The 23,957-nt window shown below is 40.4% G+C and overlaps 1 protein-coding gene across 1 annotated transcript in view; it reads left to right on the top strand.

Annotated features, from left to right (window-relative positions):
- The window catches only part of CPA6 (carboxypeptidase A6), a 317,040-nt gene that overhangs the window by 210,545 nt on the left and 82,538 nt on the right, over positions 1-23,957 (top strand). Inside the window, exons 3-6 of the mRNA XM_063726667.1 lie at positions 11,335-11,459; positions 17,728-17,842; positions 19,763-19,864; positions 22,458-22,559. Coding sequence (XP_063582737.1) covers positions 11,335-11,459; positions 17,728-17,842; positions 19,763-19,864; positions 22,458-22,559 — 444 coding nt within the window. The remainder of the gene's footprint in view (positions 1-11,334; positions 11,460-17,727; positions 17,843-19,762; positions 19,865-22,457; positions 22,560-23,957) is intronic.

Below are 23,957 nucleotides of genomic sequence, written 5' to 3'. Positions count from 1 at the left end.
CCATACTCCTCAGTGGTACTGATTCCTGAGCCTGTGTAGGGCTTCTGTGAAGCTAATCAACTTGCTTTTCTTTGGTATCCCACCTCTTATCTCTACCTGGTTAGGTTTAAATTCTCTCTGATCAGCCAAGTCATTTCTCATTCTCCTATTTGCTTTTTATCTTTACATTTTATTGCTCAGGTCTACAGCTTGTTTAATCAAAGATAAAGTGAACATTTCTCTTTTGAGGTCTCCTTGTTATTTTGGAAGCAAGATGGCATTCTCCTTATTCCAGCATTTTTTTTTAAATAGGAAGTTCTGTCAGTAGATAAGAACATCAAGTTGGGATCCATTAAGTAGAAGCTGGTTAAAAGAACTTCTGTACTTACAACTCTCCAAATCATGAGCATGCTCTTGTAGGGTCAAATAAAAAACAAATCTGGACTTATGTAAGATGAGACTATTGAAAAGGATTATTGCAAGAGAGGGGAATAGTCTTTCTCCACTCTTGCAATAATCCTTTTCAATAGTCTCTCCTTAGACTTTTCAATAGTCTCTACTGTCCTTGGCAGAACATACCAACATTAAGATCTACATATCTTAAAGATCAGGCAGAAAAGTGACTTTAATAGGGAAGAATAATAAAGCTAGAAAGTGCCAGGTGTCGTGAAGTGGGATGAACAAGTGGCGGTGGTTTTATTGGACAGTGGATCAGAAAATGTTTTACCCTGAGGTCAGCTGACACTCAGGATGGGGCATTACAGAGAGGCTGAAATGCCAGCTCAGGCTGAGGATGGGTAAAAATTGAGGGATGTGGAGGAAGGAGAGAAGCTTAACTCAAGTTTGGTCAAGTCGTGGTAGTATTATCCAGATTGGTTTATGAGGCAAAGAATGGGAATCTGGACTGGTCATAGGAAAACAAGGGAGGAATCAGCAGTCTTATCTGAGTCCTAGGGGAAATGATGGCTCCCTACAGAAAGCCATTTCTGGGACACAGTGGAGTAGTGGAATTTATATAACTGCCTTTGTCTTTTAGGATCACAGGGCTCAGGTAAACGCCAACACTCCCAGTCCATTCTCTCTCTCCTCTCTTCTATCCCTGACCCAACCAGCCTCTGCATGGAAGCCTCTGAATGGAGCCTCTCACTCCCACTCCCTTCACCTTTGCCTGGCCAACTCCTGCTCATCATTTGGTAATATGCATAGGCAACCCCTCTCCTGGGAAGGTGTCCCAAACTACCTCTCAAAACACATCTGAACAGTAGTGTGTCCTCTCTGTAGGTTAATCACACTGCACGTCATATCTGCTTAGTCCTTGAGGACAGAGCTGCGTCTTGCTCATTGTTGTACCCTCAGCACTTAGCTCAATGGCTGAAATTCTGCAGGCTTTTGGTAAACTGAATAAAAGCATGTTGGGGGAGGTGGGGGAGTTACCAAAGCTGTGACTTTTGGAAGTCAGCCTGTTCTCACAGACAGCTGAGAGACAGAACCATCTCCGGATCATCTGCACATTCACAGAGTGATGATTCAGCAGCTTGATCATCCAGCCCTCCACCCTGGGGATTCTTCACTGGCTTTTTACATCAGCTGACAATTAAAGTGAAGGAAAATGGAAGAAAAAACAATGTACTGATTTCCATTTCATCTTCTTAGCTGTTATGAAAAAGTTCTTTCAGCACAGGGGTTGAAATTAACTTTTTAAAAATGGAATAGTTATCTGGTTTAATATAACTGATCACTGAATGATGATACTTGTGCTATATTATTGAGAGCCTTTTTTCTGACCTTCAAAGTAGGGAGAAAAATATGGGTGAACTTGAGAAATATTTTCCGAGGGAAATGTAAACTTTTATACTCAAAAAACACATTGAGTCTAGCATGATTATAGAGTTTAAGGAGTACATGGGAATCATGTAGTTCAGTTCAACTCCTGTATTTGTAATTAAGAAAATTAAGGCTCTGAGATGTGGCATATCAAAGTTTATATAGGACCAGGAAGAAACCATGTCTTTTGTTTCCCAAGTTGGGAATCTTTTTTCACTAAACCAAAGATAAGCTTTATTTGATTTTTTTGGTTAATACACAGAAGAATTCTTAAGCTGACATCTGAAAGAAGAAATGCATAACAAAATCTAAAGTAATTCAGGTTTTCATTTCATCAAATATTAGACCCCAGAAAAGGGTCAGAATTTTTAAATGTAAATGCAATATCATACTGTTGTTGAGAACACCAAATGGAATACTTCTGAATGTAGCGATCAAATATCACGGAGATGTCATCAGTGTTAAAATTATAAGTCATCAAAAGACAGTAGAGGAAAATCTCTATTACTTGGTGAGATACAGCCCAGGGTCTCTTGTCTTCCAATGTACTTCTTAATGGGTCATGCCAGGTGATCTCTGATTATTTCCATCCATTCTACCTTGGAGCCAGGCTGAAAATGCTAACTTGAATTTCAGGTAGAGGATTATTTTAAGCTAGCAAAACATAGTGAAATATTTTTTCCCTTATCTAATAGGTTTCCTGGGGGGCTGCTAAGTTCTCAAAACCTCTAACGTAGGAGTCAGAAACCTTTCGTTAGTACTTATAAGTCATCTAATGTTCACTTAGAGGGCAGGAACTAAGGTGGTATTGGCTCTTTTATATGAAAAGGGTAGTAGTGTGTTGATGCTACAGAAAGATGCAGGGTGCCAAAGTCAGGAGTCACTGGGTTCATAATTTCTCCTGGGTGGACCAGCACAGGCCTGCATCTTCCTCTCGAAGCCTCTAAATCACCTCCCAACCACCTGGCCTGATAGTGCTGGGAGTTCCCACCCATCCTCTGTCATACCATTAATTGTCACACGACCTCAGGAGAATGGTGGTTACCCTGAAAAAAGCAAGAGCCAGCCTGGCATTAACACCTGAACTTTGGTACTCCTAGGAGGTAGCCCAGCTCCCACAGCAAGACTATAATGTTCCTCTGTTGAACATAAACCATTTCACACAACACCGAGATTAGACAGGGCCACCCTATGTTCACCATGAAATAAGATAAGAACAAGACCATTGTGATCATGTCTAAACACAGACCACGAAAGAAAAAAACATTGTATTATTTCAGAAAAATCACCAAGCTTATCCCTTTTCTGGCTAATGTCAGTGACCACTGCTTCTTTACCAATTATGGTTTTAGACCCATTTTGTTTCTCCCACCTTCTAGATAAAATTATTAAAATATCAAATGACTGAATTACTCTCCTTCCTCACAGCATTCAGTCCACAGAAAAACCTCAGTTCCTTAAACCCTCCACAAATGTCCTAAAGCAAATCCAAATCCCATAATAAGTCCTTTCTAAGTCTCTCTCACTGAGATTGCCTGTCGTTTCCCATGTTGTGTTGCTCTCACTTGTTACAACAAGCTAATGAGCGAGGCGAGGGGGAAGGGGGGTTGCATAAATTTAAGGTGTACAATTACACTTTTGTTACATGGATATATTGCACTGTGGTGAAATCTGGGCTTTCAGTCTTACCATCACCCAAATAATATGCATTGTACCCATTAAGTAATTTCTCATGCCTCACCCCACCACCCCTCTGCTTTTGCGGGTCTCCAATGCCTATTATTTCACACTCATGTTCTGTGTACACATTATTTAGCTCCCAATTATAAGTGAGAACATGCAATATTTAACTTTCTGTTTGAGATGTTTCATTTAAGATAATGACCTGTCTTGACAGTCTTTGACTGATGGGCTTCAACAATCATTTCAGGTTGGTGAGGTACCAATTGGTAGTTCAGGGAAACGTTTAGAATCTTTTTCTTTTCCAACACATGCACTTTGTTTTGATAAATGAGAGATACTATCCCATTATGGCAATCAGCATTCAGCCTTGAAGAGAATTAAGGGGAAAACTTGGGCACCAAAATAGAGTTTTACCAGAACTTCTTCCTTTACTAATGCTGTAGGAATAATGCTTGACTTATAACTAGTACTCAGGCTGGTGGCATTAATTTCTATTATATTGAAATTTATATTCTTAAGCAATGCTTCCATTTGGACTGGTCTAATTTTATTTCACTGTTGGGCCCCCACCAATTTTTATTATTATTTCAATGCCTAATTAGTTGTTAGTTGATATATTTTCATTTTTCTTTAATGACAAAACAACTAGAGCTTTAGTTTACCTAAATTTCCAGGGTCTTTTGTTGGAATTATTGGGGCTATGCTTTAGGAAAGTGATAAATTGCAAATTACTTCTGTGGTTGGAAAGAAAGGATGGGCCTATGTAAAATTAGTCCCAGAATTTCAACAACCTAACCGGAACCTTTGGTTCACAGAAGACCGTGATCTTTGGCCAAGTTTCCCTGTCAGCAGCCCACCAATATTTGAAATGTTGGCAAGTCATAAGTAGAGCAAGGACAAATAATACAATGAAAAATAAGCCTTTCTTTAACTGTGTGACTACAGTGGCTGTTACAGTCATCAGAAAATAATATAGTACTGTGACCTATGAAGCAGTATAGTCTAGGATTATACCTAAATGTAATAAAACTTCAAAATTAAGGACATGTAAGTTGAGAAATGGGATGAGTGGACAAAATTCAAGTGGACTACCTTGTCAGTTCCATGGTAAGGGGAAATAGGATTCAGAATCTAGAAATGCTCTAGAGAAATCTTGGAGAGAGGATATATTTAAAGAAAATATATCAGTCCCTACTGTCACAGAGAATGGGGGAAACCAATATTAACATGACAATTGTAGTAGGTTGAATGGTGTCCTCAAAAAAGATGTGTCTGTGTCCTAACCACATTCAAGACCTGTGAATGTGACCTAATTTGAAAAAAAAAAAAGTGTTTTCAAATGTACTTAAGAATCTGGAGATGAGGTCATCCTGGGCAAGTGACAGAAGAGGAGAAGACACAGAAGAGAACACCATGGGAAGATGGAGGCACAAACTGGAGTGATGTGGCCACATGCCAAGGAATGCCTAAAGCCACCAGAAACTAGAAACAGCTAGTAAGAAATCTCCCTTAGAGCTTCTGGGAAAGCACAGCCTGGCCAACACCTTGATTTTGGACTTCTGGACTCTAAAACTGTGAGAGAATAGATTTCTATTGTTTTAAACCATCCCATCTTTTGCAATTTGTTATGGCGGCCCTAGGAAACTCATAACAATTACTGATGCAAATGAGACATAATTAAAAGTTATGGACTGTGAAAAAAAAAATTCTATGAAAGCAGACAACAAACATACCTTGACCTAAACTTGGAGGGTAGAGAAGCTCTCCAAGAATCCACAGCAAAAGATCCTAAAAGAAGATCCAAGAAAGCTAAATGAGTGCAGACCAAAAAGAATTTTAAGAGTAAATAAGGTACTTTGCAGGATATTAAGATTTTGTGTAAACTAATATTGAATTGATATGATTGTGTAAACTAAACACTAGTCGAAGACAAACTTGATATCAAGTTTTCTTACTCAGAATCCTATGACATGGCACATAAGTGCCCTGCCTAACCCTTTTCCAAACCAACAAAAACTGAGAATAAATATAGAGCAGGAAAGTCCGCTTCTGTGCTATTTTGCGCAGCTAAGAAGCCGGCCATCTCTTACCAAGTTGACAGAGCACCTTACGCATCTTCCCACATCCACGTATAGGACTCACACTGAAGCTGCTGGAGGATACTGAGAGCCCCATCCCATGGTACCTGAACCAGGTGTGTAATTAGCCCTGGGCTAAAAGATAGGCAAGTGCTTCTCAGAAGTAGGCCAGGCCAATAAGTAAGCACAGCACAAGAACCAAGAGCCATGACATTGGTGCTCAGCGGAATTATTACTTCTTTTCATTGCAAAGAATTTTTTTTTGACTTTTGAATTATTTATCATTTAATGAATGCTCCAAGTCACCAGGACTTTTGTTTTTGGTTTTGTTTTTGTTTTTTGAGATGGAGTCTCGCTCTTTCCCCCAGACTGGAGTGCAGCGGCGCCATCTCAGCTCACTGCAAGCTCCGCCTCCCAGGTTCATGCTATTCTCCTGCCTCAGCCTCCCGAGTAGCTGGGACTACAGGTGCCCGCCACCACGCCTGGCTAATTTTGTTGTATTTTTAGTGGAAACAGAGTTGCACTGTTTTAGCCAGAATGGTCTCAATCTCCTGACCTTGTGATCTGCCTGCCTCTGCCTTCTAAAGTGCTGGGATTACAGGTGTGAGCCACCACGGCTGGCCCACCAGGACTATTTTAAGTACTTTGTGTGTATGTATTCATTTAAGCCTAACAAATATATTTAAAATATGCTATTTATAGTCCCATTTCATAAATGAGGAAACTGAAGTGCAGATAGCTAAGTAGATTGCCTGCAGTAAAACAGCCTACAAGTGGCAGAACTGGGATTCAAACCCAGGCTGCCTGGCTATAGAAGTCACACTGCTAATCACTGCATTTTCTATAATCTCTCTAATCTCCATGATAATGGTAACAAAAATAACTACTACTATTATAGGATTCCTTCGGTACCACTTCGTCAGCCAGAAATCTCTGCAGCCACTGTGACCTCTGCCCAAGGTCTCACTCAGGCCGCCAGGCCCACTCCACCCACTCAGCCCAGTAGGTTGCACTCAGCTTGTGCCCCAGCCTGGATCCGCTGCCTGCCCACTGCATCTGCCACAGCCAGTGGCTGGACCCAGCATGCTGCAACTGGCTTCCATCTTGGGCGCCAGCATCTGGATGAGAGGAATGCAGTAGCACCCAAAAACTGGGAGATGCCAGCAACAACGAAGCCCCAGGGGTGTTACAGCTCTCGCCCAGGGAGTCCCAAGGTCTGAGCCCCCAAGAAGTGTTACAGCTTTCTCTTTTTCTCGCCATCGGCAGCTTGGTGAATGGGAGTGTGTCACAGCTCACTCATTCCCACTGCCTCGCAGCTCAGAGAATGGCAGCATGTCACAGCTTGTTCAGTCCTGCGCCTGCAACTCGGTGAATGGGGGCATGTAACACCCAGCAGTTTTTTCTCACTCCTGTAGCTCAGTGAGCAGGAGCATGTGTTACAGTTCTTTGATGGGTTCCAGCTTCTTGTCCCATGACTAAGAGGAATGAGGTACACCAACACTGGAGAGTGAGCAAGGCAGAGAAAAATTTTATTGAGCCACAGGAAACTCTAAACACCAGAGGGGACCTGAAGTGAGTAGCCCACCGTGTGAGAGGGGGCCTGAAAGTGGGTAGCCATCTGTGACGCTGAGTCCAGTGTTTTTATGGGCTCAGAATGGGGTACCAATTATGCTGATTGGTCCATGGGCGGGCCTGAAAAAAGCACCATTTAATTTAATTAGCTAAAAGGCATCAAGGAAGTTCTCACTCAGCTCATGGACTCCACCCAGAACTGACAGCTCGGTTTTCAGGCTTCAGGCTGTCTTTGGCATGAAGGTCGAGTTTCACCGGGTACCTGTCCCTGTCTGCCTAGGAATTTGTCTGTCTCCTGCCATTATCACTACTAACATTATTAAATATTGACCAATAAGGAAGATATAATTATCATCTTCAATTTACCAAAGAAGAAAGCAAGGCCCAGAAAGTTAAGAAAACTGCCCAAAATCACACAAAGACTAAATGGGAGCCTAGATCAGATCGTAGGGAGTCAGACTCCAGGGCCCATGGAATTCACCACCACTATAATGGCTTCTAATTCAGCCATTTGACTTTGTGCTAGGAAACGTTCCTGCAACTGTTTATATTTTTCGTGTATTTATTGCTTCCTGCCCCTACACCCTTAAAGCCATCTCTAGGTTTTAATCTCTCTGAATAGGGACACAATCTCACCATGTTCTTCATCTTAACCATATGAAGTTGAACTCTGTCCTTATTCCATCCAGCCCTTCTTTTCATATGCTTTTCAAATAGCAATAATAAGAAACAGTGACTATATTTTGAGCTCTACTATGTGACCCTCTGCTATTTTGCTTCTATGATTCCAATTAATCCTCCAAGAAAGCCTGTTGGGTATATTTTTAAGATTATCTTCACAGTACACATGAGGATACTGAGGCTAAGACATGTTAAAATGTTAACCTCCCCAAAGTCACATAGCCAATGCTGCCAGAGCTAGGATTCCAGCCCATGGCTGTCAGATTGAGCAAGACACTGAAATACCTTGGCCTCTTAAACATGTCTGTATATATGTGACTAGTAATCATGTGAGGAAAGGAACACACGGGAATAGTCACCAGGTTCCTAGGCCAGAAGGCTCTACAAAGGAGTATCCTTTCCTATAGAGTATCAGGTGGCTGCTTGCAGCAAATACCTGGAATGGTTGGCAAACAGCCTTGGACCATCCTGATAAGGTTCTTGATACTTTTGTGATGTTGTATCTCAGAATCACACAGCTTTGCAGTTCAGAACTACTAATTATCTCATCCAGATGTGATCAGGCCCTAAGGAAACTATTGATAGGAACTTACACACAGGGGGCTGATTGGAACCTTGAAATACCTGCATATGAATTTATGGGACAAATAACCCCACAGGAAAGACCAGAATGTGAGACCTACTGACCAGACCTCCCCAAATACTAGGTCAGGAAGTTGGAAGATGCTTATTTTTCTGGCATATTCTCGGAAGATCCTGAAGACATGAACCGGGTCAGTAAATTATGGGCACTGCTGTTAAGCATGTCTTGTATCAGCCATTTTGTACCTGTGCAACCTTGGGAAAGTGACTTAGCCTCTATGAACCTGAATCTTCTCCTTCATTAAATGTATCTACAATTAATTCCTCCTCAAAGTGTTATTGAAAAGGTTAGAGATATCTATAAAGCAGATGAAACATTATAAATCTCAGATGGTAATTACTGTCCCATATGTCTTCTATAGGCACCTGCCTGCCACCACCCTGACTGAAATATCCATACTGCTTATTCAAATACCCTTTCCTTAAAATATTACTGGAGAAAAACTAGTAATTCATTTTCATTTACTTTCCTAATATCACAACAAAATAGAATTCCTGATTTTGCAAATTCTTTTTTTATCAGTTGTCCTTTAGGCCAACAGCTTTCCGAGCACATTTCTGAGCACACTTTCTGAGAAAGTTTCCCAGGAAGCTTTCTCCAAGCCTTGCTGTAGGGTCCCTTTCATGGAACTTCCCTGTGGAGAAGCTGCTCTTTTCTGTGGGATGAAGATTCTTATTTCAGCATGTACCCCAGAAAATAGCACTTACAGACTCATCTCCAGAGTGGTAATTCATATTATTTTAGCTACCTGTGCCTCTCTATCCTCTGAATACAGCACAATTTCCTCATATCCACTGGCATTAAGGGGTGGCAGCAAACTGTTATCCTTAATATAAAAAATCTGTCTCTGTAATGGGTTTAGAAGCAAGTCCCAAAGATTCGATCTTCTAAAGGATTAGAAAATCTAATATATAAAGAAAAGTGAAAGACACCAACATGCTTTTCTTATAAAGGCAAGAAACCAGCTATTCCTCACTGAAGAATAGAACACCAAAAAAAAAAAAAAAAAAAAAAGAAACTATGCTGCAATAGAAGGGATTGAGAAAAATGCCTGACAATCTTGTTAAATGTGAATGAGTTCATTTAGGATATTGTCGACTCTCCTCTGTTTGGAGACCTAAAAGATGTGGTTTAGACACACCTACCGGGGAGAGTTTGGTGCAGACCTAGATGTGTCCTTGCCCAAGGGCTGACAGATGGATTGAATGACCTCTCAGCATCCCTTCCAGCCTCACACTTCTGTTGTGCGCTGATTGTTGGACTGGCATGTTAGCTGAGTCAGATTTGCCCTTGCAAGCGAGTGGAGGAGTCAGCTGCATGAAAGAAAACAGGTAGACTCTTTGTCCCCAAAATAAAAGCCTCTCTACCCTGTTCCAGACTAAATTGTATCATTAGAGGTTTATTTTCCTGAGTCACAAAGTATTTTTGGTCTTCTAGAGTTCCTAACAGAATGCAGGCACTGATACTTAAGTGAAGATAAAGTAACTAAACCTTATCAGATAAGGGCTTAGCAGAGATCAAGGCCCTGCAGCATCCTCCAAGTCTGGAGATGCAGGAAGAGGGAAGCCCAGAGCAGTCAGGGGTAGACAGAGGCAGGACTGTGAAGACAAACTGTGCCTAATTAGAAATGATGCCCCAAACTCCTGCTGACATAGGGCTCTCCTCCCTTCCATCTGCGTTCCATCGTGCCTTTGATGAAGGCCAAGCTCCTACCAGGCGCAGAGCACTGGCTAAGGCACTGGGGACACTATAGTAAGGAAACAGATGTGGCTTCTGCTTTCCTGCAAAATACTGAACATGTAGTGAGTTACTACAAAGGGGGAGGTCTACACTCATGCAACAAATACTGAGTGGCTAATTTACACAAGGCACTGTTCCAGGATGGGTGGTAACCAAATGGGCAAACCCTTTGCCCTCCCGGAGCTTACATTCTGGCAAGAGGAAGCTACATCAAGAAAGAAGCACCAGGTGCTCTAAGAACTATGACAAGGAGACCTACCCTAGCAGCCAAGTCTTCCTTGAAAAGGGTTGTTTATATTGACAAGTGAAGGCTGAGTAGGAATTGGAGAAAGGCATGTGTTGGAAGAAGAGCAGGCACCTAGAGAATGTTCCATCTAGGCGGGGTGCCATGGCTCACGTATGTAATCCCAGCACTCCAAGAGGCCAAGAAGGGTGGATCACTTGAGGTCAGGAGTTCAAGACCAGCCTGGCCAATATGGTGAAACCCTGTCTCTACTAAAAAAAAAATACAAAAATTAGCTGGACCTGGTGGCATGCACCTGTAATCCCAGCCACTCAGGAAGCTGAGGCAGGAGAATTGCTTAAACCTGGGAGGCAGAGATTCTGGGGAACTGAGATCACGCCACTGCCCTCCAACCTGGGTGACAGAGAAAGACTCTGTCTCAAAAATAAAAAAAAGTAAAGAAAAGAAAAAAAAAGACCAAGAATGAGAGAATGTTCCATTTGAAATTACCAAATAGTCCCCAGCTACCACAGTGTTCTTATGTGGTAGGATGAAGGGTGATTTATATCTTTTTTTCTTATAATTTTTCAAGTATTTGCATAGCAAATAATTTTAAAACAATATCAAAATTATACCTAAAACTATTTTATCTCATTTTTACCTTGTAGCTTTAATATATTGGTCTTCAAATTATTACTTGCAAATTATGATCAAATTCTATATGGATATGATATAATTCGGAAACTCAAATTCAAGATCAAATAGCTTTACCCTGATGATGTAAGCATTAAGTCTAATTCCAAAATATGTTTGGTGTTACTATATGCAAACAAAAGAATGTGTTTGACATTGTGACACAGATTTTCCTCCCTACGTTGGATATGAATTATAGGTTGGTTCCTGCACTACAGGTGGACCTGTGGCAGCCCAGCAGTATCTCCTATGTATCAGAGGGAACAGTTACTGATGTCCATATCCCCCAAAATGGTTCCCGAGCCCTGTTAGCCTTCTTACAGGAAGCCAACATCCAGTACAAGTAAGCATTCCTTTTCACTTGCTATAAAATTTATTGGTACTAAACTGAACCAAATGGTAGTTGTATTTAGGTTATTTATCAAGCGCTTACAACAGTGTTCTGGGTACAATTTTTCATATGGGGAAAACTGACATGAATATATTCACCTTGAAGAGCTTATTAGTCCAATGGGGGATGGGAGCAACCATGTGGACCTTTCATTTCACTATTCACTGTTACCACTAAGTGATCAGTGAAAAAACAGACCTTTTTCTGTGAAGAAAGGAGAGTAGCCTAGCAAGGCCTAGAGGGTGGATGAGAAGGCAGGAGTGGAAAAGGCTTTCTGCAGGAGCTATGCCAGCCAGGCAGAGGCAGAGGGGACCACACAAGCAAAGGAAGAAGCAGCATATGAGTGCAGAGTGGTTAGTGTATGAAGTGCAAGTCAGAGGGCAGAAAGAAATGATGCTGGAGAAACAGGGAGTTCAGATTGTGGGAAATCTTATGTGCAGGGGCAGGATCTCAGACCTAGTCTTGCGGATGGTGCTGCCCCATTGCAAAGGAGGCACATGTCAGTGGGGTGGGGTGGAAGGGATAGGAAACACTAGTCCAGGGAAGAGGGAGTGAGGCTCTGAGTAGGACCAGAGCAGTAGGATCATGAGAGCATTAAAAAAATATTTCAGAGCAGACTCTCCTCATGTTGGATAGTAAGTAGTAAAGGAAGTAGTGAAAGGATGACTCCAAGTTTTCTAGCTTGGGTAACTGAGTAGACAAACTTGAACAGATTTAGATATTTTGAGGGCTGCTTTTAAAAAAAAATGGTTAGAGCAGTAAGAAAAGAGCAGGTGGGGCCAGGTGCGGTGGCTTACACCTGTAATCCCAGACTTTGGGAGGCTGAGGCGGTCAGATCACCTGAGGTCAGGAGTTCAAGACCAGGCTGTCCCACGTGGTGAAACCCTGTCTCTACTAAAAATACAAAAATTAGCTGGGTGTGGTGGTTCAGTGCCTGTAATCCTAGCTACTTGGGGGGCTGAGGCAGAAGAATCACTTGAACCCCGGAGGCAGAGGTTACAGTGAGCCAAGATCGCGCCACTGCACTCCAGCCTGGGCAACAGAGTGAGACACTGTCTCAAAAAAAAGAAAAGAGCAAGTGGAAGATAGTCAGAGGAGTTGAAGAAGAAAAGAAAGACTTTAAAGAAAGAGATGGGTCCAGGGTACCAAGTGCTGCAGTGATATCCAGCAATAAAAGGACCAACCAGTTTCCTTTGGATCTGGCAATAGAAAGAACATTGATGACTCTAAAGGTGGATTAGAATGTTTGCATTAGAAGACACAGATGTGAACAGGAGGTGAGAACACACAGCAGCAGAGTCCATTCCTGTTCTTAGCAGTTAGAATTAGAGAAGCAGAGAATGAGAAGTGACTGGGAGGAGATGCATCACCAATCCCTACCTGGCAGATTTGGGATTTGTGTAGGGGGAAATCTTGGTGTATTTGTAGGCTGAGGGAAGAGCCTGTAGGGAGGGAGACATCGATGATGCCAGAAAAAATGTGCAGAAAGAAGAGTGTCTGAATAGTAGGAAGGATACCTCATTCTCTAAAACTGAAGAGATAAATGGGGTGGATCTACTTAAGATTGTAGAGAGGAAAGTGGACATGTCAAAAAAGATTACAGCCAATGGCTAAATTTTCTGGATGAATGAAGAAGCAAAATTATCTACTGAAAGTAAGGAAGGAGAGGTTAAAGGTTATTACCAAGAGAAAAACTGGGGTATGAACAGACAGAAGTGGTTGTTGTAGAGAAGAGAGAGTGTGACACTGATACAGAGCTGAGGTTCTGTTGGATAGAACCATGGAAAGGTCAGGGTGGTGAGAAAGTTGAGGTCCTCAGTGAGATAATAGTTCAAGTATTCATCCCTGGGTCTAATATGGATTGGAAGGCAGGAGCATCTAGGAGGGATGAGGGGGCCAAGTGGAAGAATCAGAGAAGATATTAAGGTCTTTGTATTGAAAACAATGTAGTGTTACTGAGAGAAACAAATGAGAAGGAAAGAAGTTCTGACAAAATGTGAGTAGTTGGATGCTCAGAGTCCTGGGGTAGAATGCTTATGGCTGGTGACAAGATCCACAAGGTAGCCACAGAGATTATTGAAGGGGAGTGTTGTGTGGATATCTTTGAGGCTGGTGCAGTCAAGAACAGGTGGCCTAAATCACAGAGAATCATCTTGGATCTCCTCGGCTGATGGCAAGATTAGAGGAGGAGGGAGAAAATGTACTTCTGGGGCAGGAACATCAAGGCAGAGCCAAGAATTCGAAGAAAGCAGCAAGAAGTGGCATGACGCTGCAGAGAGGATGAGCTTTCCCTGGAAGCGAGAAGATTCATGGCGTACAGGAGAATATGCTGACCTTCCTCCCTTATGCCCCCACGGTAGGCAGGTGGAGAGGGAGACTGGGAATAGAAAGCCACAAAAGAATGTGTATCCTTTAAAAAGTCAAATGTCTGATGGGGCAAGAATATGAGAAAAGAGAGTTCCCTGAAGAGGCTAGAGAATGTAGGAAGTTCATTTACAAAGGAAGGGAGACTCCAGCGGGCACAGGGAAAAGCAGGTGGAGGAGAGAAGGGGCATCAGTGGAAGATCTAGGAGAAGTGCAGTGTGGTGACTTAATGAGATGAGATAGAGAAGGAGGGAGTGACTTACCCTTTGCTGAGAATCCTAAGATTTGGGGGTTGAGAGGCATGCGAGTAAGTGACTACTCCAACTACCCAAACCTTTTAGCAGGTTGTTGTACTGTCAAAACTGGCACAGAGTTTTGGGGTCTGGGAGGGCCTGGGGCCTGGGGTGGGCTGATGGCTCTGTGAGTTAATAGTGAGGGCCCAGTCTCTCTGGAGGGCTGAGCCAAGGGGTGCCAAATGACAGTGACATCCCTGGTCCACACAGAGACTGCCCTGCCAGAAGGATATTTACAGCTTTATTAAAGTACTGATATGCTTTTTACAGAAAGGTATTTTATCTGTGCTTCTAGAACAGAATCACAGCTGTGCATAAAACTATTATTCATACTGGACACATTTTAGTCATTGCTGTAGCTTCGAAGGCCTGCTCTGATTCTCTGAATGCCTGACAGGAAACAGCTTGGCAATTATATCTATAGGTGCTCAGTAATCAATCACATGCTTCATTAATTACTACTCAGTAGAAAAGAATATACCAGTTAGTTTAACAAGTCTCTATTTCCTGTCATTAAATATAGGTCATGTGGAACTTATATAGAATAAAATATCACACTTTATGTCACAGAGAATAAAGTCTAAAAAATGAGTGTTTTAAATCAGTTGCCTCTTCATGGAGAACAGTCATTTAGAATTATTCATTTCGTTGGTCCCAAGATAATAACATATGAGTCAATTAAATTCCATGGGCCCAGTAGGTAGAGATCATTTTAATTGACTTTTAGTATTGTAGCCTGGAGTATTTTCAAAAGATTGTCATTTACTCTGTACAAGAATACATAATGTATAGCTATAGTGATTTTTAAAGTGGAGATAATGTGACCTCACGTGTCTGGCCGCTAGGTGATCAATTCCCCTCTACGAAATGATTCATTCTACCATAAAACATTTTGGTCATTCTATAAAGTAAATACCTGTAAAAGTTGGTGATGAAATTTCTATTTTTTGGCCAGGCGTGGTGGCTCACACCTGTAATCCCAGCACTTTGGGAGGCTGAGGCGGGTGGATTACCTAAGGTCAGAAGTTTAAGACCAGTTTGGCCAACATGGTGAAACCCGGTCTCTACTAAAAATAGGAAAATTAGCCGGGCATGTTGGTGCATGGCTGTAATCCCAGCTACTCGGGAGGCTGAGACATGAGAATCGCTTGAACTTGGAAGATGGAGTTGCAGCGAGCCGAGTTCACGCCACTGCACTCCAGCCTGGGTGACAGAGCAAGACTCCTCAAAAAAAAAAAAAAAAAAAAAAAATTTCTGTGTTTTGAGGGTCCCTCCCCACCCTGGAAACTTTGGGGAGGTGGTTTTGTACTGAGTAACGGAATCACTCAGAAAGTTTATAATAGTTCTAGTCACCATTACAAAAATATACACAACTGGGGTAGGAATCATCACAGGCTGTGAAGAAGTAAGAAACTACAACAGTTTACAAAGACCGTTCTGAGACTCCATTTCATAGCCTTGTCATCGATACGCTAGTTTCTAGTCAACTACTTAACAAGGAAAATGAGACTTGACCTCCAGTGTCACAATTAATTGTTTTAATTTAAGGTTGATCTCCTAGGGCCTGCGTTTGGGTGCAATGTAAGTTACTGAACAGAGACCTGGGTTAGTTTGCTGGGGCCGCCATAACAAAGTACCACAGATTTTAACAACTGGAAATTCAGAAGGAGATTCTGGTATAGATTTCTGCCTTTGGCAAGTCTGTCTACATTTTTTTTTCCTTAGTTTCTGGGAATCGAAAAAAGTAGCCAGGAGAAATAATAGATGATCTTGGTGAAGGAAATATAGCTGAAGGTTCCCTGCAGTATTGGAATACATTGACAATTTATAACTACCCCAGCCCTAGTCAAACTCATATCCCTCTTGACCATCCCAGATTCTCTCCTAACACAAGGAAGTTAGAAAATTGACATGGAGGTTCATTTGGCTCAAGACTTACTTTAGCAATATTGTAAAATTCTTTAGCCCATACAAGCCTAATCATCTGTAACTTCCTACTTTGAGTGTAAAAAAGAAAGTACTAATACAGATGGTGTTCAGACTTACAACAACCTCCCACTCACATTTTGAGCCACTGCAAGCAGCCATCGGGGACTTAACCAAGCTTTGAGCTACCTCACCTTACCTCGATTTCTAAAATGTTTTCAGTTTTAAAATCAAAAATTGAAACAAAAAAAGCAGTAAGCCAATGATCAATTCCTGATTAAGTGTTTTATCCATAGTAGGTGCTCAATAAATAACAAATGAGTAAATGAAAAAGAATGTCCTATACCTAGTATGACCCTAAGTTAATTTGCTTTCTTCATAGAATGGAAAATATTTCTTTAGGTGATTCAAGATAATTTTTTAAAATAATTTTTAAAAATTAATATTAAAGGCTTTAAATAACTTTCAGCCTTGAAAGTTATTTAAAGATGCCATTATATGTTCTTTTAATAGCACTTAAACCATTAAACAACAGGTTCTTTTGGAAAATAAAATATGAAAGCAAAGCTTTTTAGCCACCTGCCGGGCCCAGGAAAATCACTGGGGGGCTTTCTAACATCTTTAAGTAATGCAAATGACTGAAGCGCTTTGCTACTGTGTGAAACTCTAGTTAGTGGAGGCTGGTGAGCATTGAGAAGACAGGCCTGTATTTATCTAACTCACATGTCACATCAAGAACACTAATGACTCTGCCTGGAGCTGGTTCCACAAAGCCTGGAATCCCCGCCCTGGCCTCAGCCTTTAATTTCCAAGTGCATTCACTATAATTGGCTGAGCTTCTCTTCTCTTGGCATTCTTGATGCTTGCAGGCAGTGAAATCACTTTTTCCAACTCTGGGTATTTCTTCAGTTTCCTCTTGAGGACTGTAGCTTCTTTTCCCCTTTCCCTTTTCTCTCTGTCTTAGGTCAGGGGTGCTGGGTAGTGACGTGAGCACAGTCTCTTGGAGATGGAAGGCATGTGCGCAGGAAGAAGCAGCAGGAAAAAGAAAGTGGTAAGGGCATGGAAGAGAAGCCTAGGCTCAGTTTTCATGAAGTGATCCTGGACTTAGAATCTCAAGATTGGAATTTGGGTTCACCTTCCAAGTTCAAATTCTGGCTTGGCACTGACCAGTAGAGTGATATTGGTGAGTTCTTAACCCTTTTGAGACTCAGTTTCCCCATTTTATAAATACCAATAACAAGAGAATCTACCACATAGACTATAGGGCTATTAACTAAGATTATGTACATAAAAGACATAGCACAGTGCCTGGCTGCTGGTAGGTAAGTAGTACTCAGTAAATCTAAGTGCTCGTAGCCATCATTCGGTTGTTGCAGCTGCAAATCAGCAGTAGCTATTGTTACTACTACTATCACTTGAGGATATCTGCCTATAATTTTACACGTTAAATTCATTACACCACTTATTTAACAGTTTTCATTTCCTGAAAAATAACGTTTTCCCAACATTTGGTATTTTTAGAAATATTGATCACCACAGTCTTTCTTTACATAGATGCATATGATTTTTTTTGGATGTTGCCTGATTTTTGCAATGTCTCAATTTACTTTTCATCATGTCTGTCATTCCAAATCCAGGGTCCTCATAGACGATCTTCAGAAAACACTGGAGAAGGGAAGAAGCTCGCACACCCAGAGAAACCGAAGATCCCTCTCTGGATATAATTATGAAGTTTATCACTCCTTAGAAGAAGTATGTAACCAAAAGAGCTTTTTCTGGTTTTTTATAGAGACGTCTTTATCATTTAGGTCTAAGGGAGAAAATGATGTGTTTTATGCTTCTGGGGGAGAAGCATAAAGACAGAGAAGGTACTATGTGAAGAATACATGTAGCTTTTACATGTCCCAGGCACCTTATCTCTTCTATTAAGTCTTTGATGGTATATAAGAAGTATCAAAATAATTTTAATTTCATTTGCTTTACCCATACCACTTTTACATAGGACATAGGAAGTGCAATGGAAGAGTGAGGAAATGTTGCTATAATTATAGCTATAATGGCCTTCACTAAGAAGCCAAGAAACATAAAGCTAACCAGAGTTTGAGGAAATGATGAGTAAAGTGGACCTTACTTGCACCCTCTGCAAAGTTGAGACCTCTCAAAGGCAAAGCTTCATTTGGGGCATCTCTGCACCTTTGAACATGCTTTTTTTCTCCTACCTGGAGAACTGACAGCCACATCATCCACACTGTCACATCCTTTACTATTCACCTGGACAGGTTGTTGTTCTGCAAATCTCAGCTTAAGCAAAAAGGTAGCTGTTCCTATTCTCCCAGATTGGATTAAACCCCGCCTCCGCCAACACCTAGTGAATTACATGCCCCCATAGCACAAGGATGTGATATCTATCACAGTTTTTAATTATGTAATTATGTGGTTATTTGATTAATGCCTTTCACCTCTAATAAGCTACAAGTTCCATGAGCTCAGGCCACTTCTTTCTTATTCACCACTATAACCCCAGTGGCAGGCAAACAGAGACCTCCAAATACATAGTTGTTGACAGAGGAATAAACGAATGAATCATACATTTTCCATGCTTCCTCTGAATTGAACAAAGGAAAGCCAGACATAAAATAAATGAGATGCTGCTCTATTCTTAAGACGGTTTTTGGTTCTCTTGATGACAACTCTCCTTTCAAAATTATCTCCACATATTTCATGTCTAAACATGTTTTGGAAGCTTAAAATTAGAAGCAATAGAAAGATTTTAGATAACTTTGCACACAGAAGTACTGTTAACATGCACTAGAAAACAGTCAAATTTTACAAATATAATATAGATATGCATAATGTATGTGTATACACACACACACACACACATATATCCTGCTCATTAGATTAAATATGAAAAGAAAGAAAAGAATATACGGGTACTTTCCTGAATATATTTAGCTATTTTTTCAGCACTGATCCTTTTACACCGTAAAATGGTAGGACACTTTTGTGGGTTTTTTTTACACCTTATAAGGCTTTTAAGTCAGGAATGAAGCACCTTATTCATTCAAATGTATCTTTTCCTGATGACAGATAAGTGTATATGAATGGATCAATGCAAATGTATCATTATCACTGGAGAAATTATTCAGAGTTTGCCCTCTGATATGTAGCTCAGTCAAAGAACCTTTAAATGAAAAAAGATAATGCCTTTTTCTTAGCATTTTCTTTCAGTAGCAAATTGTAATATATGGGACTTTAAGAAACACTTTCAAGTAGTTTGGACAGTTTTCCTAAAGTCGATTTATTTCTTTACCTCTTAAATACTTGTGGAAAATAGAAATAAATTCTGGTTTTCAAAAAAAACTAGAACACATCAATTTTTTATAAAAATCTGTTACCCGTATATTAATGATATATGGTAGTAGAAGGTATGCTTTAATGGAAGAACGATATAAAGACATAAGCTACTATCTGTAAAGGCAGAAAATTAAATGTAATTTTAAGTATCCCAAAGAAAATTAAAAATAGAAAGTAGGTTTTTTGTTCAATTTTACATTCCATGTACACTCCTTGAATTCTGAGACCTACTGTTGTCTTTTTGTTTCCTTTTGTTCTCTAAAAGCTCCATTATTTTGAGAGAGTCTAACATAGTTTTTATTTATTTGCTCTTAGATTCAAAATTGGATGCATCATCTGAATAAAACTCACTCAGGCCTCATTCACATGTTCTCTATTGGAAGATCATATGAGGGAAGATCTCTTTTTATTTTAAAGGTAAAAATAAGCAATTGCTATGTAAATACATAATGTTTACCAAATATCCATCTTTTTCCACTTTAACTTATGGGGAAAAGAAATGAAATGATCTTTTATAGAGTCTCATATTTAACATCATCTGATAATCTCAGAAATACTTTCCCTTAGGTTTCTGAACCATATTTCATTTTTGCCATTGAATATTCCAGAGAATACTTTCGCTAACATTTTCAGTTATTGATGCGAAGTATTTGTGAGTTGATGCTGCTCGAAGTGAACCAATGCAAAACTATTTAAATGTGTAAGAAGCTGCTATGGTTTGGCTGTGTCCCCACCCAAATCTCACGTCAAATTGTAATTTCCAAAGTTGTAGGAGGAACCTGGTGGGAGGTGATTGAATCATGAAGGCAGATTTCCCCCTTGCTGTTCTTGTGATAGTGAGTTCTCATGAGATCTGGTTGTTTAAAAGTGTGTAGCGCTTCCCCTTTCGCTCTCTTCCTCCTGCTCCACCATGTAAGCTGTGCCTCCTTCCTCTCCTCCTTCTGCCTTGACTCTAAGTTTCCTGAGGCCTCCCCATCCATGCTTCATGTACAGCCTGCAGAATTGTGAGCCAATTAAACCTCTTTTATTTATAACTACTCAGTTTCAGGTAGTTCTTTATAGCTACATGAGAACTAACTAATGCAGAAGCTATGCATTATTCTCATTCATCCCTTGACCCTGCATTCTCTTCTGTCTACTGACCTATAGCTCTCCATTCTTTCTCAGCCAAACTTCTAAAAAGACTTACCTCTAATCATCATCTCTACTTCCTCTCCTATCATTCAGACTTTGACTCACCAGCCTTTGCCCCCACAACTCTTCTAAAACTTCTTTCCAAGGCCAGCAACCACTCCTAGTTGATTCTCCTCCTGCCTCTCTGACCATCTGGGTCTCATTCACTGGCTCCTTTCCCCTTATCCTTTCCTCAGGTTCAGGTAATCCCTGAGACTCTCCTCAGCCCTACTTTCATACCACCAACACTCTCTAGATAGGCACATCTAGCCCATAATGTCAACAGTCATCCCAGACCTCTGTATCCATTGCAGTCCACCCTCTGGAACCTTAAATTCACCCACCATTGCCTACTTGACTCTCTTCCCTGGATATTCAGAAAAGCACCTCAGATTCAGAATGGCATCCCTCTCCTCCCAATTCAGAAACATGGACATCATCCTAAATTCCTCTCCTTTAACCATTCACTTTAAATTACCACCAAAAGCTGACCATTTTTTCCACTGAATATTTCAGATCTGCCCCAGTTGCTTCTCTTGTCCTCATAGCTATTACCCTAACTTCTCGCTGTGTCTGCTCTCCCTGGACTATTGCAGTAGTGGCCTCAGTACTGAGCTTCCTTCGAGCCCCCATTCTTGACCGTCTCGTGCTCTAATCCGCCCTCCACACTGCTGCCAATATGAGCCCTCAAACATGAGCAAGCAAACAGACACACACACACACACACACAAAGCACCCCATAGAATACAGGAGGAAGCCTCATCTTTTATTTAGTATCCAGGGAATCCACTTTGAGGTTTATCTGCTGTTCCTTCCTCAAACTGCAGGCACAGTTCCTCCAATATGGTGCACTTGGATTCTCTTCCAGGATTGAGATGCCTTCCTCCAACTTGTCTGCCAAACAAGCTTTATGTCTTGCTGAAGTACTCAAGTGCTCCTCTTCTGAGAAGCCACATTTTATTACTTAGGAAAATTCAACATAACATTCTTATGTTCCCACGGTAACTTACAGATATTCACATCATAGTGGTTGATTGATTGCTTACATGTTTGCCCTCCCCACTAGCGTATAAATTCCTTGTCTTTTCATGTTTGACTCTCCAGTACTGAGCACAATGCCTGACATTAAAAAGGATTTCCTGAAATATTTGTGGAGTGAATTAATGAATGAATGAAAATTAGGTCCCCTGTAATTATAATGTCAGGATCTCCTATTGATTTCTCGGTTAGCAACCAGGTTAAAAGTAATATTGATATAGTAGCATTGTAAAGAAAAATCTGCCACTTGATTCTAGAAATCAAGTTGTTTTATGTTTTCATTTTGTGGTATAATAAAATTTGACTTTATCCACCTATAAAATATAGCTATTATTTAAGAAATATTCCTTGTGATGGAAAGAGAAAGGGGATGAGGGAGGACTTAGCTTTTTACTTAATAGTCACATACTATATTACAATGAAGAAGTAGGCTGAGCCAGCAGGATTGCAAGAGACCAGGAGTTCAAGACCAGCCTTGGCAACATAGCAAGAACTCATCTCTTAAAAATTAATTAATTAAAATTAAAAAAATTTTTTAAATAAAGAAGCAACCTATTTTAGGGATTTTCCTTTTCCTTTTGTACTTTCTAGTTCTTTAATTATAATTAGGACAATAAATGTATTGTTTCTGCATAAACAAGCCTGGACTTTCAAGATAGATAGGAACTCCCTTTGTCCTTTTTATGCATTACCTAATGAACCACACTATAGTGAAGAATTATGCTGAAACCTTATTAAATTATGCTGGTCAGTGAATCTAAAAGCCTGAGTTGGTTACTGTGAATGCTCTTGTTTTCAGCTGGGCAGACGATCACGACTCAAAAGAGCTGTCTGGATAGACTGTGGTATTCATGCAAGAGAATGGATTGGTCCTGCCTTTTGTCAGTGGTTTGTAAAAGAAGTAAGTTAAACCCTTTACACAATGTCCATTTCAGCTAGTCAGTGCTTCCCTGTGTTTTTATTCTGCTTAACAAAGTGGGAATTTGAAACCAATGATACCTGATTGAATAACAGTAACACCTTGATTCCATGGTCTGCTTTCATGTTTAGGAAGTTCTCTTGTAACTCTGGCTCAGCTTATCCTCACCTGTGCCCTTGGAAGTGGGAATTGGCAGCTGTCATTACAGAGAAAGAACCTGAAGTTCAGAGCCTTTTTAAATTTGTGACAAATTAGGAACTAACCTAGCAATGCATATACGGCACAGCTAAAAACCCAATCTGTGGTGTTCCAAAATAATTTCTTACAAGATATCCAGCTCAGAAAGTTCTACATCACTTGACTTCCTCCTCAAAATCATTTCACATATGCTCTAATAATAAAGAGATGAACAAGGGATTGCTTGTGCCCTCTTGCTATAGGTCTGTAATTTAGATACCAGAAGACCTTTAACATCTGTGGATTTAACATTCTTAGTTTCAGTTATTTTTCAGTAACCCTAATCGTTGATGACTCATGGTGATTTCTCATTTTCTTAATGCTTCATTTGAATCACAAGCCCTCTGAGCTAGTGTGTTGAGTGGGTCCCTATCCCAAGAGTGGGCCAGCCTTTTGTGCCAACACTTTCGTATGTTCCGATACTTTTCTATTCATTGTCAAGAATGTAATATCTTTCATGGTTTTTTTTTTTTAACGTTGACTTTTAGTTTTGGGAGTTCAGGGGTGGGAAACATTAAAGAAAATCAACCACTAATACTGATAATGAAAGTGAAAGTCGAAGGATATGAAGGGTCTTAGCCACAAAATAACTCTACAAATTTGTTAGCCCTGTACTTATAGAAAACCATTAAAGACACAAAGGATATTTAAATATATCGGTTATATTTTACTGTGTTTTATGGGGAAATTATGTGCTGCAGTGGAATTTGTAACTTTGAAAACTCTCCTAGGTCTTAGAAAACATAGCTCACAAATGTCAAGAATGTACTAAATTTACAAAATATCTCTCTGCCACTACCAAAACCACAAAAGTATGCTTAATCTTATAAGTATTGAGTAATAAAATTTTCTAAACATTCCTACTCAGTTTATTGAGTAATTTGCCTTCTCTTAAAACACGATTTCATCCTGCTAGGACAAATGCAAAAGCTAATAAGAAATTAACTCTATTACGTTGCATCAAATACCCAATGTATACATATCAACATGTTGTCTGCTATTTCAGGTTTAAAAAAAAAGAAATAGTTAAGTACAGAACATCTGTTGTTGATAGGATATAGTCGTGTATATTATTGAAGAACATGAGAATGTATCTCCCCAGCATTCCAGCTAAAGTTTTCCCTCACCCCCAACATATGCACC

This window comes from Pongo abelii, chromosome 7, assembly GCF_028885655.2.
Source record: "Pongo abelii isolate AG06213 chromosome 7, NHGRI_mPonAbe1-v2.0_pri, whole genome shotgun sequence".
Taxonomy (NCBI): Eukaryota; Metazoa; Chordata; class Mammalia; order Primates; family Hominidae; genus Pongo; species Pongo abelii.
Note: the sequence above shows the minus strand (reverse complement) of the source record. Positions and strands in the feature narration are given on the sequence as shown.